The sequence below is a fragment of the Corylus avellana genome, chromosome ca3 (assembly GCF_901000735.1).
Source record: "Corylus avellana chromosome ca3, CavTom2PMs-1.0".
In the NCBI taxonomy this organism is placed as follows: domain Eukaryota; kingdom Viridiplantae; phylum Streptophyta; class Magnoliopsida; order Fagales; family Betulaceae; genus Corylus; species Corylus avellana.
This window is the reverse complement of record NC_081543.1, coordinates 32,966,543-32,986,938: the sequence shown is the minus strand read 5'-3', so window position 1 is coordinate 32,986,938 and position 20,396 is coordinate 32,966,543. Positions and strand designations below refer to the sequence as shown.

The window sequence follows — 20,396 nt, the reverse complement described above, 5'->3', positions numbered from 1 at the left end:
GTGATAATTTGTGATTTTTTTTAATTTTTTTTTCTCATTATTAGTTTAATTTGATGGATTGTTCTTTTATTTTTTATTATATGTCTGTTTGGAATATGTTTCAAGAAAAAAAAAATACAAAAACAAAAAAGCATACAGAAACAAGTAATATAGCAATATATAATTGCCTAAGTAGAAAACTCAAAGTTAATTAATGTCAAATTATAAGTCATACTTTTGTTTGCAGAGGTGTTAAAAATGGAGGCTTATAGACAATGTTAGTTATTTTACTGTTATAAAGAAATGTCCTTATTGGTAGTGCAGGTAATTTTTTTTTTTTTTCAAAATTTTATTTAGATTACCGTACATACATAGTGATCTGCAATCCATCATAGTATGCAGTGATAGATCACTGTACACCCACAGTAATGTGATAGTGCGTGTACAGTAACCGTGTGAGGCTTTTTCTTAAAAAAAAAAAACTGTACATGCAGTGACCAAGATGATGATTTTTCTCAGGTCACTGTGCACTGCATAGTGATATGCACAGTGATGATTTTTTATGGCTTTTTTTTTTTTTTTTAAAAGGTACTGTACAGGAACAATTTGTGATGGATTTTTATTTTTATTTTTTAATGGGTATTGCACTCTAATAGTTTGTGATATATATACATATGGGTAATAAACAGTGATAATTTGTGATTTGTTTTTTTAATTTTTTTTCCCATTATTAGTTTAATTTGATGGATTGTTCTTTTATTTTTTATTATATGTCTGTTTGGAATATGTTTCAAGAAAAAAGAAATACAAAAACAAAAAAGTATATAGAAACAAGTAATATAACAATATATAATTGCATAAGTAGAAAACTCAAAGTTAATGTCAAATTATAAGACATACTTTTGTTTGCATAGGTGTTAAAAATGGAGGCTTATAGACAATGTTAGTTATTTTATTGTTATAAAGAAATGTTTTTATTGGTAATTTGTTCATGAAACTGCAGTTATATGCTAATGTTATTCAAACACTCAATTGATAAAAAATGTATTTTTTAGCATGTTTTACCAAACGCAAGTGCGATTTTAAAAATACAATTTTTAAAATCACACTTATTGAAATCGCACTCCCAAACGGGCCCTTACTTAAATAGGACATGTATCACACTTTTATTGGCTCTGACGTTTTGTGTTATCAGAATTTGTTAAGTCAATGTATGAAATTTGACTTTAGGAACTAATTATTTTTTTTGACAATATTCCTTAGGGATCTCTGAATTTATTTTGATTTAAAATGAGCTAACTGCAAAATAGATAAACCATTTAGACTGATTTTATATTTTTCCCATATGTTCAACTATATATATATATATATATATATATATATAATATTGCAACACAAACAAACCATTGTAGGCTCTATGCAGATAATGTCGCGGATATGCAAATATAAGTGACTAGACCAGTGCGACTGTTTTGATAGCTCTTCTACACGCCTCTGTGCTCTTTTCATGACTCCCTTAGGTCCCTTCACACTTCCACCTGTAGGAGTCTTCCTCATGAATTCCCAAGCACTCCGAAGTACATCAATATTAGAGCATGTTTGGAATTACATTGAAAAATGTTGTTTCTAAAATTAAAAAGAAATTTTTAGAAAAAAAAAAGCTTCAGGTTAGAGTCAAGTGTTTTGACCCGTTTAATTAAATAGTTCGAATGAGTTAAAGTTAATTTACATAGTTTTATATCTATGCATCGACACAACCTAATTCCGATACCCGAACTCGAATCGCCACTCCTACCTGTGAATCCACATTACTTATTGAGATGTTTCCTGTGTTTTGTAAAATTAGTGCATGTTATTTTCCTCTCCATCTCCGGTAAGATGTATAAACGGAAAGATTAAGAGATTAAGAAACCTGAAAAATATTAAAATAAATTAAAGGGTTAAATACTTTTTCAGTACCTGTGCTTTGAGCCAAAATCAAATAGCCACCTTAGTTTTCAAAAATATCACAAATGGTACCTATGGTTAGCAAATAAACCCACTTAATACTTCCGTTAGTTTTTTTAACGAAGTTCCGTGTCACTCGTACACGTGGATTGGTACATGTGGTTTTGGGTGCCACGTCAGATTAAATAATATTAAAATATTATGTAACAAAAAAAAAAAAGAAAAAGAAAAAACGAAAATTAAAAAAATCTGCATACTCCATAAAGAAAAAAACAAAAGAAAAACCATCGTGTTCTCTCCAATCCGCTCTCCCCCAACCCCCTAAGTTTTTGCAGACCCAAATACCATCCTCTCCCCCAACCCCCTCAACGCCGCTGCCGTCGTTGTCCATTCCTCAACATGCCGTCGCCGTCCCTCTGAACGGTAGGAACAAAAAGAAAGACAACATTCCTTCTCTGGCAACTCCAACAAAACGAACGGGCATCAAGTGATTTTCATATCACTGCAAATCAGTAAGGATTTTGAGCTACATAATTTCATTTATCATCAATCCTTAGCCTATGTAGCAAGTCAGACATCCTATTTGTTAAATTACCAATTATCCTAAAAGCTTAAGTTGATAAGAAGAGGTAAATTTAATCACTTAATCATTATTTTAACACCCCCCCTCACATGTGGGCTCAAACTCCCTTTTAATAGGTAAAGTCTAACACGTGAAATATTTAATTAAATGGGGGATGAATTGATGAAGTCAAGGTTCGATCTCAGGACCTTTGGCTTTGATACCATGTTAAATTACCAGTTATCCTAAAAGCTTAAACTGATAAGAAGAGGTAAATTTAATCACTTAATCATTATTTTAACACCATTCCCATTCCCAAACTTGTGAAACTTGGATTCTAGAGTTTTAGCGATTTCCGTTCCTTTGGCAGCAGGCTCAAGCACATCCACATGAAAAGAACCCTGTTTTATGGGTTCAACAGGTTCACGCATCAAGGCTTGCAGCTTGATGTAGTTGCAGAGCTGTTGATGAAAGGGATGGTCAAAGGAAAAGCAATTTTCATATCCATCTCCTTTATGTCGACGGCGTGGTGAGGAGTGGACAGCAACGGCGTTGAGAGGGACGGCGACGGCGTTGAGGGAGGGATGGCGAAGATGGTATTTGGGTCTACAAAAACCTAGGGGGTTGGGGGAGAGGAGAATGGAGAGAACATGATGGATTTTCTTTTGTTTTGTTTTTTTTTTTTTTTCTTTAGGGAGTATGCAGGATTTTTTAATTTTCATTTTTTTAACATAATATTTTAATATTACTTAATCTGACGTGACATGGCACCCAAAACCACAGGTACCAGTCCACGTGTACGGGTGACGTGGAACTCCGTTAAAAAAACTATCGGAATCATGACGGAAGTACCAAGTGGGTTTATTTGCTAACCATAAGCACCATTTGTAATATTTTTGAAAACCAAGATGGCTATTTGATTTTGGCTCAAAACACAAATACTGGAAATGTATTTAACCCTAAATTAAAACTCTGGGAGAAATATAAAAATTTTTGCTCAACGAAGGGATGGTGTGGAGGGTGGGGAACGTGAGGAATATAAAAATTTGTGACGATAAATGGTTGCCATCTCGGACTACATATGCTATCCAAACTCCAGTTCATATGTTGGACTCTGAAGCTAAAGTTTGTGATTTAATTGATCAAGATACGCAATGGTGAAATATCCCTCTCATTCGGGAGATATTTATGGAAGAGGAGGTTGAAAAGATATGTAGCATGGCTATTTGTCCACGTACGCAACAAGACCGAGCAGTGTGGGTGGGAAATAAGAACATTATTTTCTCGGTGCATAGTGCATATCACTTGGCTAAGGAGTTAAGAGCTAGAGATGCACGCGGCTGCTCTATGGTTGACTGCTTGACACCTCTTTGGAAGCAAATATGGCGGATTCAAGGGCCGAGGGTGGTTAAACTGTTTTTGTGGCAAGCATGTAATAATATTCTTTCCACAAAGGAGAATATTTTCAAAAGGAAAATAATAAGTGACTCGCTGTGCTTGGTGTGCCGATTGGATGTGGTGACGGTGGGTCATGCACTGTGGAGTTGCCCTGCAGGATGAGATGTTTGGTTTGAGTGTAATGCAAGTATTCAGAAAAGCTGTAGTGAAAAGGACGGCTTTAGCAATATTTTGCTGAAGTTGTTTGATAGGCTGGAGGTGACAGATTTTGATATGGTAGCTTGTAAAGCCCGGCAAATATGGTTAAGATGCAACAAAATGGTGTTTGAGGGAGAGTTTACCCATTCGAAGTATGTCTTTCAAATAGCTAGTGATCAATTGAAATTCCTTCTACGAGCAGTTAGCAAGTTGTAGAAAAGTGGAAACCATCACCTAGGGGGATTATGAAACTCAACTGGGACGCGGCTATTGACAAACAAAAGAAGATGATGGGGGCTGGAGTTGTGGTTCGGGATTATACAGGTGGAGTGGTAGCTACACAATGCAGGACGAGATCTTACATTTGTGACCCAGTGGTAGCGGAAGCAATGGCGGTGTGGACAGCAACAGATTTGATGGGACAACTGGGATTCACAGATTCTATCCTTGAGGGAGACTCTCTTGAGGAAGTGCAAGCAATAAGGAGAGAGGAGAGAAGTCGTTGGACTAGGTATGGGCTTATTTTGGAAGAAACCAAGGAGTTGTTCCATGGGTGTCATTCGTGGGAGATTCACCATGTTTGGCGAACTGCTAATGAAGCGGCACATAGGGTAGCAAAAATGGCCGTCTCTCTTAATGTAAGTCAGCTTTGGCTAACAACGACTCCCCCTTGCATTAGGGATATTGTAATGGCTGAATTGGCTTTACTTGATTAATAAAATCATTAATTTTTCCCTAAAAAAAAAAATCCTAAATTAAAACATGTTCTTATTAACGATGACAGCTGTCCTTATATGCAAATCCAATAATTTTGTTGCATAAGACTTTTTGATACGTTAATAATGCAATTTTGCCCGATCCCAAATCGCTCCTAGCTATGGATGATAAAGTTGGATTACCTTTCTCCCCCTAGGCCTACCCAATTATTTAACCTCTCGATCATTTGTCTATCGAATCATGATGTTGATATTTTTCTAATTAATTATCAAATTTAAAACTTGGGCACAAAAGTTTTTTCACATATTAAATGCACATAAATACCTGCTTAGGTGTCATGATTTCCTCTCAATTATTGTAATCGCCTGTCTCCTATCAATTCTCAGGGACCAAACAACAAAAAAATGAGGAACACCTTATAGAATTTTTGGCCAAGAACACTACAAACAAACGTTTTAGGATCTCTTCAGATTTAAAAACCCAGTTAAATGTTTAAGAATATTATAGTTTGGCTTCAAAGGGTGTGTTTGACATTGCGATTTCATAGATTAAATGCAAGATTTTAAACCAAAAGGAATGGATTATTTGAGATTGCGTTTTAAAAAAATTGAGATTTGAAAATGCAGAAAATCTACGTTTTTAAATCATAGATAAATAAGTGTTTTTTTTTTTTTTGAAAATGCATAATTTGAAAAGCTAAACTGCGATTTTAAAGGTCAAAACAACGATTTTGCCAAATGCTTAGTTGGGTTTTTAAAAATCACGTTTTCAAATCCTATATTTTTAAATGGCACTTTTTGAAATCATAAGCCCAAACGAACCCTAAATCGCATTTTTGCATTTAAAATCATGTGTTTTTTAAAACATACTCAGCTTACGATTTAAAAATATAAATTTTTTACATTTTCAAATTGGTATTTTTTTTTAAAAAAAAACACATTATGTGATTTGATTTAAAACCGTATACTTTTTATCAGTAAAATTGCAAAATCAAATGCACTCTTAATTACGGTAATGCTGACTGCTGTCACACCAGGTGCAACATTGCAAATTGTCATCGTAGTCTCCACTTGAAGATTAAATCGCAATGCCGAACACACTGGAATGCTGCTGTCACACCAAGTGCAATACATATTGCAAATTCTGATCGTAGTCCCCACTAAAAGATTTTGGGTCACCCTATGGTGAAGCAGAGAATCCTGTTGTGTTTCCTTAAAAAGCATGGCTCCTATGCCTCCTTATGATCAGGCCGTAAATAATGGCATGTTCTCCAACAAACAAATTAAACCTAGTGCTAGAAAGTGAGCCATTAATTGCATACATGCTACGTAGGTTGGTCCTTCATTTTCCAATAATGCATGTGCAATGCTTGCTTCAATTTTTTGTCCTTACTCTCTAGACCCTATGCAGTTTTCAATTGAGTAATGATAATTGTTAGGTACTATATTTGAATATTTCTATATTTCACTTAAAGACTTTTAAATTGTCACTCATTCTAAGAAGACTTTCTACATTTAAAAAAATCTCAATTTTAACCTTTGAACTTTCAATTTGATGCAATGTACCCCATTCGGTCAATTTTTGGACACTAAAAGTAATAAAATGACCTTTATATCCCTAAAAATTTTATGAAATTCCAAATTTACCTTTAATTTCAAATTAAATTTTTTTAAAAAAATTGAAGGATAATGTGGTCTTTTTAGTGGTTTCGTGAGGAATTAATGGCAAAAATTGACGGAGGAGAGTCAACTGTATTAAATTGAAAGTTCAAGGAGTGAAATTGAGAGTTTTTCAAATTTGGAGGGTTATCTCAAAGTGCATAGTAGTTTATGGGTCTTAAGTGAAGTTATATCCCTATATAATTATGAGAAATGCTTGGTGCCAATATTTTTATTATATTTTTCTCATATCATCTTACAAATTAACTATTCGATTTGTGGACTTATGGTAGACCTTACATAAATTAATGGTGAAAATAACATTATTTTTTTCAATTATAGCTCGAGAAATGCTACGAACACTTTCGTTATCATACGCTATACTTAAAATCATCCAAATTTAATGGTGTTTAAAAAATCCATATATAATTAACTATGGGAATATTTGGTACATTATTATTAGCCAAAGGAAATCGCTATATTACTATTACAAGAACTATTATAAGATAGCTATGAATCACCCTGATCGCTTTAATTATCATATCACGACGCATATCCCAAGAGATTACCTTTAGGTTTGGTGATTGCCACACGTCATATTATTTAATTAGTACCACTAAATCCTTATGCTCACATAGTAATTTGCAAAAGCATTAAACTTTTGGGCAAAAATTTCGTAAAAAATCAATTTGGTGAAAATTTCTCTAATCAGGTCTAATAAACATTGTCAAGTGTTTTTTAACATGTGAAATAAACATGTATTTTTAGCATTTTTAACAATTATTTATTATCTTTATACTAACTTAGGAATTCAAACATTAATTTTTGAGAAACTCAAACATGTTAGAAGACATTTGAAAAGTTTGGAGGAACCGAAGAGTATTTAGTTAGTTATATTTGATGGGTAATTTTGTATTTCACTTTTTGGGAGACAAAAATATTCCTCAAATATAACTAACTGGATACTCTCATGTTCAAATGAATTGGAGAGGATCCTAATTTATTTTTTGCTTTCTTTTTTTTTTTTAAATAAGCACTATAATAGTTTTCCTTTATCATCTCTATGTACCCTTTAAATATATATATTAAATTAATGCTTAAGAAAAAGAGAGGAAATATAAATGTTTGTTTTTTAATGGTATCTAGGTGTCACTTTTGCTTTCCTCGAGTTTCCTTTGGTTTAAAGTACGCCAAAAGAGTCTAATTTTATGGAGCTTTTAAAGAGTTTTTCTACGTTTAGAGAACATATATATATATATATATATATATATATATAATACGATATAAAGAGTCTGTTACTAGTGCTCTAACAACGACAATATTAATTACCATGGTAAAAAGGGTAAAACAATAAATTCAACTCTTACAATCATAACTTAAAACTCAACCAACCTACGAAGCTAATTAACCAATATTTGAAATTGGACATTAGTTCTTCGAAGTCTTCCAAATATTTGAAAGCTAATAACTAGCTGATCAAGTCCTAGAGAGAATATATTGGTCTGTTGGGCCATTATTATCACTCTACTAGCTACCTTCAACAATGAAGAACATGAAAGCCCAAAACAAAATAACATGCAGCCGAGAAGAAATTGGTGTGTTGGCTATGAATTTGGCAACAGATTGAAAGAGTGAGTTTCTGATATCATATGGCATATATGCAAGTTTGGATGAAAGTCCAAAAGTTAGGAAGGATAAAGGAAACCAGAAAGGAAACAACCAAAAACATCACTAGCTAGCAACAGTAGTGTTACATAGGAGTATATTTAGTATCACAAAGCATTATTAGCAGTGCGAATGTGGTCGGTCTTGAAGGTGGTGGGTTTCACATTGAGAGAAGTTACGGATAGGGAAAGGTGATGAGTAAACAATGACAGCCTAGTGCTAGTGATGCAGCTGGCACTGATTTTGTTTAGGCTTCCTGTGACAATAAAGGGTATTGGATAAAAGTTTGTAAAATTCTTTTGTATTATGTTATGTTATTGGTGTTTAGTATAATTAGGGAAAATGTTATAGGGTCAACCAACTCATCTAGAATATTAATGTATGTGCCTACCTTTCCACCCATCTATGAGTCAAAATCAAATTGCTCAACCTAGCTAGGAGTTTAGGATTGGGTTTTTAATGATTAAATCTTTGTAATATTTGGACCAACTAGATCTAAGCTGCAACTATTGCAAAAGATGAGGCCATCATCACTGATTTTTGTGGTGAAAGTTTGAAATGAGGCATTGCCAGAATTTTCTATTTATTATTTATTATTATTATTTTTTAATTAGTCTTGCAATCTTTCGTTACTAGAAAATACTAACAACTGCGATTAGCAGTTACAATGTCAAGAATACAGTGAGGGGCTTCCTGAGCAATATAGAGTAGTTCATTTGTAAGAAAAAGTGCATGCTTCATTGGCTAGCTAGTTTATGAGCTACCCTATTTTCCTCTCTCCTACATGGTACACTTTTCAGTTTTGTAAACAATTTAGCATAGCCTGGTAATCATCAATTAGACGGCCATATTTGCACCAATTTTTGAGAATTGATCGAGTGGTTTGAAATGACGAATTAGGATCTTATTTTTTGTGGGAGTTAATGGACTTTACATAATATTATTTATTGATAGACCGACTTGGCTTAATTGTGTCCTGGGCATGCGCACATCCAGGACCAAATAGGATTTTTTTAACGATACGACATTGTTAAAAAAAGTTTCCAACAACCTTCAGCGGTTTCCAGCGAGCTTCGATGGTGGTTAGTGGAGGTTTTTGGCAACCTCTGACGGCAATCGTTGGTATTTTCGCCGACCTCCGGCAATGGCCGCGCGGCAACAGTTTTCGGCAGTGAAGAATGAACTGTGAGAGAGTGTATGTGCAAGAAAAAAAAGTTCAAATTGGAAAAGTGGTTTACAATTTTTTTTTTTTTTTTTTTTTTTGAAAAAAACATTTTAATTTTTTTTAACAATAAGTTTTCCTGTTCAACTTGAAAATGTTTTCAGGGCCTTAATTTGCTACTCATTGTAAGATAATAGAAAAGCATACTTGTTTCACCACCATATGCCTTGCTGAAATGCGACCAACAAGGCACCAAAAGTACCGAATCCTCAAACACAAATGTCTGCAATTACAGTCAATATATATGCCTTTTAATGATAAATAAAATTCGTAGAAATTAATGATCCCACTTCAGTAAACATCACTCTTGTGACTATTTGGGCTCATTCTTCATTCTTCATTTCTTTTCCAGCAAGGAAAAGGAACCAATATTCTTTATTTTTAATTAAAGTAAAAACAGATTTCTTACACTAAATCAGAACCTTCCTCTCCTATATGTATATATATACTTTTCCAGCTCGATCTTCAGGTTTTTATTAAAGTAAATTCTCTTTTGTTGTGCTCTCTACTCTAGAGTACCAGCACTATATATGATCATATAATCCTCTCCTAGGGTAAAAGGTACATCATTTTATTATATATATATATATATATATATTTATTTATTTCATCATTTAATTTTTTAAAATTACCATTAAATTTGTGGGCCATATGCAGGACTCAAATGAGTGAAATATACTAATTATTTGAGCGAAATATAATATAACATTTCAAATATATACTATATTAGGGATCTATATATAGGATAAGGAATCTAGGCCCTAGATATTTCCTTCCCAAATTGGTAACTCCGTGAGCAATCCACACTTCTAACTCGGGTTATTTAGCAGTGGTTACCAAGCCACGGCCAGCACAGTAGAGATTTACGCTAGTGTACTCGATGATGATTGCTTGGATGATGGAAGAAAAATCAAAAAAATCAAAAAAATAAAAAATAATAAAGAAGTATACTTAAGGCTAATAGGTACAATTAAAGCAAGAAAATAATGTGAGAGAGGAAGAAAAAGATGAGCTAAAGCACTTTAATAGGACCCATACCGTGTCTACTCAGTAGATCCATGATGTGATTTTCAATTGTTTTTCACCCACTAATTAAAACTTTCTTCTGTTTCTGTTTCTTTCTTACAATTCCTCTCTTTCCTGCAGGGAAAACCAGGAAAAAGGAGACTATTAGAAAAAAAAAAAAAAAATTATTCCCCAGCTAGCAAGCTAGAGCTGATCATGTCAAACAACAAAGGAAAAGATGTTGCAGAAGGATCGTCAAGATCTTCCGCTACTGGTGTTGGTGTTGGTGCTAGTGCTGGTGTTGGCGGTGATCATCATGATCATCAGCAGCAGCCACCTCCGTTGAGCCGGTACGAATCGCAGAAGCGGCGGGACTGGAACACGTTCGGGCAGTACCTGAGGAACCAAAGGCCACCGGTGGCGCTTTCGCAGTGCAACTCCAACCATGTGCTGGATTTCCTGAGATACCTAGATCAGTTCGGAAAGACTAAGGTGCACTTACAAGGTTGTGTGTTCTTCGGGCAGCCCGAACCGCCTGGGCCTTGCATTTGCCCGCTTAGACAAGCATGGGGCAGCCTAGACGCCCTCATCGGCCGCCTTCGAGCCGCCTATGAAGAGAACGGCGGCCTGCCGGAGACGAACCCGTTCGCAAGCGGTGCTATCCGGGTTTACTTGCGCGAGGTGAGGGACTCCCAGGCCAAGGCTCGTGGCATCCCTTATAAGAAGAAAAAGAAGAAGAGAACTCCAGTTAAGGGCAACGATGATAACTCCAGCTTTCCTGCGCAGTAATCTGGGAACAAAATGGTAATTTAATTTAATTAATTTAATTTCCTTTTACTTTGTTTCCAAATTGGATCTAAAAATAGTGCAAAAAATTCCACTTCATCACATGATATGATGATATAGGGCATGATTAAACACTTGGGAAGCTCATTAATTAGTTTAATTCAATGGAAAATGAAAAAAAAAATAAAAAAAATCACCAAGTAGAAAAGAATAAGATAAAATTTGTTGGCTACAGTGTGTATATATATATATATTCTTCTAAGATTTTCAGGCTAATAAACCCTAGGCCATGGCTTTTAAACCCTAATTTGCATAGTTCTTGCTTTAATCGAAATGACATTATAACAGTGCTTTCTAACTTTACCTTAACATCTGTGACAGTGATGATCATAATGGGAAGTTCTCTCTCTCTCTCTCTCTTTCCCTCTCATGCACAATTTGCAGCTTTTCTCAAGATTCACACGATTGCTTTTTTGTATGTTTCTTTAGAATCCTGCTCGATCTTATGAAACACTTGTGTAATTAAGGTATATGTTTTCCTGGCATATATAATCTTAGTAAAAGGTTGTAATTGAAGATCTGGTGATGATCAGGACACTAGGATAAACCAAAATGCCTGTTCACTTTGTTGTCAGCTGGCTCTCATTTACAATATTAATTTTTTTCTTTTGTCTTTTTTTTAATTCTCCCATTATATATATATGAATGTCCTTTTCTTCAGTAATGCTAGCTCTATGCAATTGACATTTGTACATAAATCAGCTCGCCTTGTCTGCATCAGATTAGTGCTAATCGTCCTATTATATTTGCTTGGCCCGACCATATATATTGCGTGTATAATTGTATTAGGGATGAGTTTTTGAATAACTTCTTTTATGATTAATTAGTATATATCAATTTTATCATATTTATGAAATCATTTCTAAAAGCATCATAACTATATATACCATGCACATGCACAACACTAGCTACGTCAAAATTAAATATTATTGGCAAATATTGTTTCATTACTTACTCTCATTCACGCACCAGATTATTCATATATTTACCAATTCAATTTGGAATTTCTGACCCTTCAGGTTCGTTCTTCCTAAATAATTAATTCAAATTCCTGAATCATCATCACTGTGTTTTGAAGCTCTATTGTACTGGAGATTGCAATATTGATCAACTCTTTCCTTGGATCAAGCTCTTTGATGTTTTCTATGGCTCCGGCACTGTATTTATTGTTTGCATGACAATTATAGCTTGAAGTTAGTGGGGGGAAAACTAAAATGATCTGGTAAGTTCCTCTCTTTTATCCACGTCTTTTTGTAAGTAATGAGTCCACTATGAAATATTATTGTAAGCTTATATATACCATAAATTATCTCCCAAGTTTTATGTTCATTGATGCATAAACATATTTCATTTTGCAATAATCCTTCAATGTTTTGCTATGTGAATGTATGTACGTATCTATTTTTCATACATTTGAAGAACTTTTGGTTGCATGTTTTAGTGAATACAAGGATGCCTTTTCGTTTCCAAATTAATCATTAATTATATATATATATATATATGAATGAGCAAGGATGCACAATATGTTAATTATATATATATATATATATATATGAGTCCATCGAGTATTAATTAGTGTAAAGAAAAAAACAAAGAATGGTTGAGACATATTTATTTCTAGCAGATTCGATCCAAGTGGCATTCCCCACCAATGTAATGCATGTGACGTCCCACATCTCCATAATGTAGTAGTTTGATTATTAACCTTAATATCATTGGATTCCACTTAGATCTTTTCAATAATTACATAATATCTTTGACCCAATGCCAGATTTTCCTCGATTTCCTCAATAAATTAGTCCATCTTTTCAAATAGGGTGGTTTTATTTCCAAACCTAAGAGTATTAGTGAGATATATTCATCTTAATTACGTGTGAGACAGGATATATATGTAGTATAGATTCAGAAGCAACAATTTGAGCATAGAAATATATATCATTTCCCTGTCTACTATTAGGTTTTTGTACTGGCATCCATTTAATTGGCTCCGGATATTGCTGATTCTTTTAAGATTTTAGGATCATTTATCAGTACTCTCATCTAGCCTATGTACGTTCATCACACAAGAGTCAATATTAATTAGGCCCTCCTTTATAATTTCAACTACTAGATCGATCTTCCATTGTTTGTCTTAAGATGCTTAATTAATCTTGTGATTAAGCTTCCAATGTTCATGAGAACCCTATAAGTACTAGGAGTAAATAGTCTACTTAATTAGTCGACTATGAGAACCGATGTAATGCATTGATTATGGAGAAGAATATATTAGAAAAATAATGCTACCATACACTAATTCTTACTTTCAGAACCACCATTAAATTTGGGATGAATCTTTATTAGATTTTAATTCAATGGTTTTAGAAGCCACTTATATGGGTGTGAAAAAAATGGTTGTAAAAAAGTAGGAATGTGTGTAGCATTACTTATATATTAAGGCTTAGTGACGCAGTACGAAAAAGATTTTCCCACAAAACAGAACAAGAACAGAGTTTTTCTTTATACAATTTTTTCACATTCATAGGTGGCTTTTAAAACCACCATTGAATAATTGTAATATTGGTGGTTTTAAAAGCAATATAAAAATGTGAAAAAATTGTGTAAAAAGAAGTGAAAATAATGATAGAATATAATAGAAAAACAAATTTAAGACAAATGCTGCTAGTTACAATCGCCACACTTGGTGTATAAATTTTAGGTCATGCATGGCTTCCCACCCCAGCACTCAAAAGAAAAGAATATATAGATATATGCATGTGAGAGTCAAACTAGCTGGCTAAGATCCTAGTAGAACCTATATATATATATATATATATATATATATAGCTTAATTGTAATGTTAATCATGTTTATCTATATTGGCTTTTAGGTACTTCTTTTTTACAACTCGGTTTTTAACAATGAATCTTGTTTGAAGCTTGTGTCATTTAGTATTAGAATTAGCCACCGCGTCGAATATAGAATCGGACACGGTTCATCTTGTAGAAATCTACCAAAAGTTGTAATCCATGAAGGGAAAATGGAAACAAAAATCGGGGGTGAGAATAATTACAGAGTAAAAATGAGAAAGGGTGTGTCAGGTTAGTGAGAATATAATTGACAATTTGTTTTTTTCTAAAATTTAATTAAAATAGTGCTATATATATATACCCGGAGATGGTGATGGGCCATGGTATCATGGCCAATCCAACTTGCACACAAATCTTAGAATTAAAAATTAATTGCACGTACTGATATGTGTCCAACTTTCTGTCAGTATATAATGAGTTCTGTTTATTTTCTGTCAAAAGATAATTGCAACTTCTCATCAACTATTGTGCGACAATAGCTCCTCCTTTTGTTCCTTTAAGTTTTCAATTACTCTTCTACTTCATTACATTGAAGTGTCCCACATTATAAGGGTGACCGATTGATTGAATACCATTCTAATATTCCATTTCTTTCTTTTACATGATCTCCTTGGTCTAATCAGTAATCACCAACAACATTCTCATTTTGGGCTTTCTTCTGATTCAAATCTATTAAAACCGTTCATATGTTCTTTTAGGAGTAAAGTTAGAAAGAGGACTAGAGTTTTCCTTGTGTTATCCTAAATGTAATTTAGCTTTTAAAATCACCATTAAATTTGAAATTACCTTTTTTGAATTTTGATTTATTTTCAATTTTAAAAGCCACGTCACATTATAGAGTTTTAGCATTACTCGTTTTCTATAGTATTATAAGAATGTACAGAGTTTCCTCTAAACAGGGCTAAAAGAAATTTTTCCTTCAACCCATCTTATAAAATTGTTATGTGTTCCTTAACTATGTGAAAAGTACATTCATGCTTTTTTAGTAGAGTTAAAAAAAATTATATTAGAAAAACATATATTTCTGACCTGCCATAATTAAGGATTTGGCTACAACACCTATATTGTAGTTTTTAAAGAGTCCATATTTCATTTGAATTTCTCTTTTTTCTCAAAAAAACACTTGAAATTAAATCCAAACAGTTGAAGTAACTATAGCATAGGTGCCATAGTTTTGTTTTTTACAACACCTATGCCTAATCCTTTTTTAAACTGGGTTAGAGAAAAAAATATGTCCTTACAAAATTAATCAAGATGAGTATTGAATGATGGATTTGGCTTACGTGTTCTTAAAAAAGAAAAAAACTACATGAGATCTTTTTTAGTTTTTTTCAACGGTTTATATTTAATTCAAAGTTTTTTCGTGAGAAAGAAAAAGAGAATGAAAGTAAATTGTTAAAAAACTACAAAAGATTTTCTATAATTTTTTGTAGAGCGCCTAAGTTAGATCCTTTGCTCATAGTTTGACAAGTGTACAATGACTCAAAAAAAAAATACTAGTCACATCTACGATATCATCCTAAAATGATTGATCAATTTGAAACTTTTCTAGAATTTTTGTAATGCCCAATTTTACTTAATAACTAGGCAATATAAGACATAGCACTTATGACTAACTTTATAGACCACTTACTCTATGTGGACTACTCCTCATCTTCCCAATATGGGACCAAGGTATTACAAACTCTCATTCTTAAACTCCTAACATCCTCGTTAGGGTCATACCATGTAGTGCTCTAGTACCTCATGGCTTGGTGTTACTATGTGGCTTTGATACCATTTATAAGAGCACTAGCAGCATACTCCTTATAGCCCATTCCCTTCCCAATGTTTAGGAAAAATCTCAAAAAAATCACAAAAACACATCCACATCAGAAGCCTTAAATATACCAACATCAAAGAGCATCTACAGTGTTTCCCAATGCATTGGGAAACACTGTAAATTCCCAATGCATTATTAAATTATAAAAAATTGATTCTCTCTCCTCTTTTCCTGACATGTTCCAACAATTCTTTCTCCTCTCTCCTCTCTCATTGGTTACAATGATAAAAAGAAATAATATTTAATTCATATATGGAAAAATAAGGGAATTTATTGTGAGGTGTTTTTTTATAGGGAATCAAAAAGTAGTTTTATTCCCTAAATTGAGGAAAATTTGTTGGAAAGGCAGCAAACTCCTTATAGCCCATTCCCTTCCATATGTTTAAGAAAAATCTCAAAAAAAAAAAAAAAAAAAAAATCACCTACATCAGAAACCCTAAATTTAGCCAACATCAAAGGGCATAAAAAGCCCAATGCTTTATTAAATTATAAACAAATAATTCTCTCTCCTCTCTCCTTCACATGTCCTAACAATTCTCTCTCCGGCCTCTCTCCCGCCTCTCTCTTCTCTCATTAGTTGCAATGATAAAAAGAAATAATATTTAATTCATATAAGGAAAAATAAGGGAATCTATTGTGAAATGTTTTTTTTATAAGGAATCAAAAAGTAGTTTTATTCCTTAAATTGAGGAAAAATGGTTGAGAAGCTGTTGTTAGTGCTCTAATGACTCAGAGAAAAGTACTAGCCACATCTATGCTATTATCTCAAATGGACTAGTTAATTTGGAGCTTCCCTACCCTAGAATTTCTTATAAAATTCAGTTTTACCTAGTAACTAAGCAATGTAGAAGTTAGCATTTATAACTATCTTTATAAACCCATCAAATCTATGTGGGCTACTCCTAATCTTCCTAATATGGGATGGATCGGGGTGTTACAAATTTCCTCTCTTAAACTTCTGATGTCTTCGTCAGGGCCAAGTCATGTTAAGTCTCACATGGTGAAACTAGGCTTTATAAGAAATTTTAGGGAAGTTTTAAATTGACTAGTATAACGTGGATGTCATTAGAGTTTTTTTCTTGGGTCATTACAACAAGACTAAGGGGTATCAAGCTATGTTTATCTAAAAATAATAATAATTCAATTTAATGAAAACAATTTAGGAAAAGTTGGACAAAAAGAGCAAAAAATGTAAGAGTATTAATTTCCACCTAATACTTAAATTTCGTTATAATTAACAAAGTAGTTAGTATTAAACCTGATTATCTGTTTTTAAAAGGGATGAACAAAATACAATAATTCTAAGATGTCGAAGCAACAGATTCGCAAAAAACCAACAAAAAAAAAAAACCCTTCAACCAGCATATATATATATACCGCTCCTTTTGAACAGATTGATTGTTTGGCAACCTCACCATTAATGTTATATACCACATTTTTAAGGAGTAGCTAGCTAGATAGATAGAGAAGTAGTACTCAAAAACATGTGATCGCCTGATCGGTGGAGCCCTAACCCCAGAGACCATCTGTGGAGAGTTTGAAACGTGTGATTAACAGAGGTGAATGACAGAGAACGTTAGAAAGCCCGACAGCAGTTTGCATGTTGTTTGTAGGGAAATACAGAGAAAAGACTAAATAGACAGCAGTTTGCATGTTGTTTGTAGCAGCTACATAATTCTAGAGAAAGACAGGAAGCTCGACAAGTATTGTGGAGCAAGCAATTTACAAGCCCTAACTGTTCTTTCGTGGATTCATAGACTTATCCACATCTGACCTAATTAATAATATTTAAGGATGTTGTGAAGCAACCCTGGTGTTAAAGACAAGTATTAATGGCGTCTATGATCGATGGGAGGATCATATATATATATATATATATATATATATATATATATATATATATATATGTCTGGAAGGTCTATTTTTTAGGTCAAATCCCCTTCCATTCTGGTACTTTAAAATTTTCACAAAGGATTTAGGGAAGGGTTGCTCTACTGCTGTTTGGTATGATGGGCTTGTCCAAGTTATTCACTTGGGAATTTTGAAGAAGTAATGTTATTTAATAGACTGTTATACGACGGTCATATAATTTGAATAACATGACAATGAAAATCGGCCATTGATTTTTCTTTTTACAAAGCAATTGTTAATCCAAATAAGGGTTTTTATTGCCACATTATCCTAGTTGTATGTTAGTCGTATAGTAGTCTATTAAATAACATTTTTCATATTAAAATTGTTCATTTCCTAAACCTAACTCTCGAGGGAGTAAATTAACCACACTATATTGGACGGATAATACTCTTATTTCGTATCTGCATTTGCACGTCGCCTACGATGAATTTTAATAATCGTCTTCTCGTCCAGAGCAGGTGGAATCCGCCATAACTATACATGGGCAAATGGTATGTTTGTACTAACCACCTGTGATCAATAATCGCTGCTCATTTTGGGATCTTTTTTGGGATTTATTTTTTATTATTATTTTTTTAAAAAAAAAAAAAAAAAACTGTTTATAGATTATAGACTTAATTTATATGAGTCTCTTGTTTTTTTAAAATATTTTCTTGAGCTTTTTTAGATGAGTTTAATCCTATTTTTGAACGAAATATTCCTATAAACTGTAATATGAAAATAAAAATTGAATATGAAACATTGAGAAATACATGTATTTATAAAACTGAACGTTGTTTTATAAGACAAAACTATATATATATATAGGCGGAGTCGAATAATACTAATATTCCGCTATCTGCAGCATATGTGCGAGTAGTGGATATGGTATCCACATGCTCGGGGTTAGGAGTTGAAAATTCACCCGTAACCCATGCGGACCGTCGAATAGCAGATGCGAGATGGTTTTTAGCTGCCCAATGGACACCCCTACCAACACTTGTTATTGCATGTTCTAGCATTCGAATGAGATACAAGTTGTTTGAATGAGAGCGTCTCTACATGTGACTCAAATGAGTCCAAACAATTGCATAAGCGAGGGATAAGCCTTTATAAACCCTGTGATAAAACCCTAGCTTCTTCCAACTAGAGAGAGAGGGAAAAAACTCCTTTTTCTTGGTGCTTGGAGATCCAATCGACTTGAGGAGGTAAATTTTCTCTCGTCTTTCTTGTATGAAGAACATGTTAGTGATAATTTTGTGTGTACTTTATAGTATGTGTATGTGAGTTGGAGTTGTTTTAGAGATGGAATAAAGCAATAATTTTTTACAAGAAAAAACCCTAGTTTTAAAAAAGAGTAATGCTATACATATTCCCACTTCTTCACACTCATAGTTGGTTTTAAAACTACAATTGGATTAAAATTCAGTAAAAATTCATTTCATATCCAATAATAATTTTAAAAGCCACCTATAAATGCGAAGATGTGGTTATATGTGTAGTATTACTCTTTATTATACCTACCCAAATGGTGCTACCATATGGGTAGGTATTGACAAGGGTTCACCTCTAGAGTTTAAGAGTGTTGGTGGTTAGGTTTGAAAAGTTTCTTTTAAGAGTTAGTTGAAGGGAAGTGGTAATAGATATTTCTGCATTAAGTGAGCCTCCCAGGGTCACTTGATTGATTAACTAGGGTATCGTGCTATGCGCATCATTCGTGGCAACATGGTTGTATTAGAGGTCCAGTGGGATACGTAGACCTCGTCGTAAGAGGGCTAAGGGTACTTTTAGTACTTAATTACTATGTGTTGGTTGTGAATTGAGTCATGATGACTTAGAGTTTGTTTAGGATTGCATTTTATAAATAGAACTTTTAAGTTAAAAAGAGCTTTTGAGCAAAAGTTTCATTTTTAAGCTTTTGTCAAAAGTGCGTTTTGACCATTTTTAGGTTTTTTAGATTCTTAAAAGCGCTTTTAATTTTTTTACCCAACGAGTACTTTTTTCTTCAAATGAAATTTTTGAGTGTTAAATGCACTTTTAAGACCCTCAAACGCAATCTCAAACATGCATTTAGACTTAAATTATAATGGTGATGAACGTTATGTAATGATTTTGGTATTATGTGATGGTTATTACTTAGTAGATGCTTTGGTTGTGGTAATTTTTATTTTTTAGAAATGTTTTGTCTCCAACTTTTCCCTAATTCTAGTCCATCTTCATATAAAAGATTGAGCAAATTCATTATTGAATCTGTGGGTTCCATATATTCAATGGTGTATATATATATAGAATGACACCAACACATCTCTTTTTATTTTTTATTTTTTTTCTAATCACATTGGAAAAAGGTTTACAAATGATCAAAACACCAAAAAATAGGTGAACTCCCCAAAAAAAAAAAAAAAAAAAAAAAGGCAAAAAACAAAAATAATAGTGTATGAAAGATCTACTAGGATCGTATTCTACCTCTAATCGTCAAATAATCAAAACAATGAACTAAGCAATTATCAAATTAAAACAAGCACAGCGGAATATAAACACACAAAGAAGGACAACAACAATAACAAGACATTACAAAACAAGCCATTGAATTAGGCAAACCTAAAACCTAATAGTGTAGAAATACAAACAAATAGTA

The 20,396-nt window shown here is 33.2% G+C and overlaps 1 protein-coding gene across 2 annotated transcripts; it reads left to right on the top strand.

The window, feature by feature from the left end:
- Positions 1 to 10,526: 10,526 nt before the first annotated feature.
- On the top strand, positions 10,527 to 12,506 carry LOC132175870 (protein LIGHT-DEPENDENT SHORT HYPOCOTYLS 10-like). 2 transcript variants are annotated; one of them, XM_059587948.1, is made up of 2 exons: positions 10,527 to 11,155; positions 12,276 to 12,506. In XM_059587948.1, exon 1 carries the CDS (start codon positions 10,568 to 10,570, stop codon positions 11,138 to 11,140), a length of 573 nt encoding a protein of 190 aa, XP_059443931.1. In that variant the 5' UTR covers positions 10,527 to 10,567; the 3' UTR covers positions 11,141 to 11,155; positions 12,276 to 12,506. The 2 variants fall into 2 exon arrangements, with proteins under 2 accessions (XP_059443931.1, XP_059443930.1); XM_059587947.1 differs by having other exon boundaries at positions 12,217 to 12,506.
- Positions 12,507 to 20,396: the final 7,890 nt, after the last annotated feature.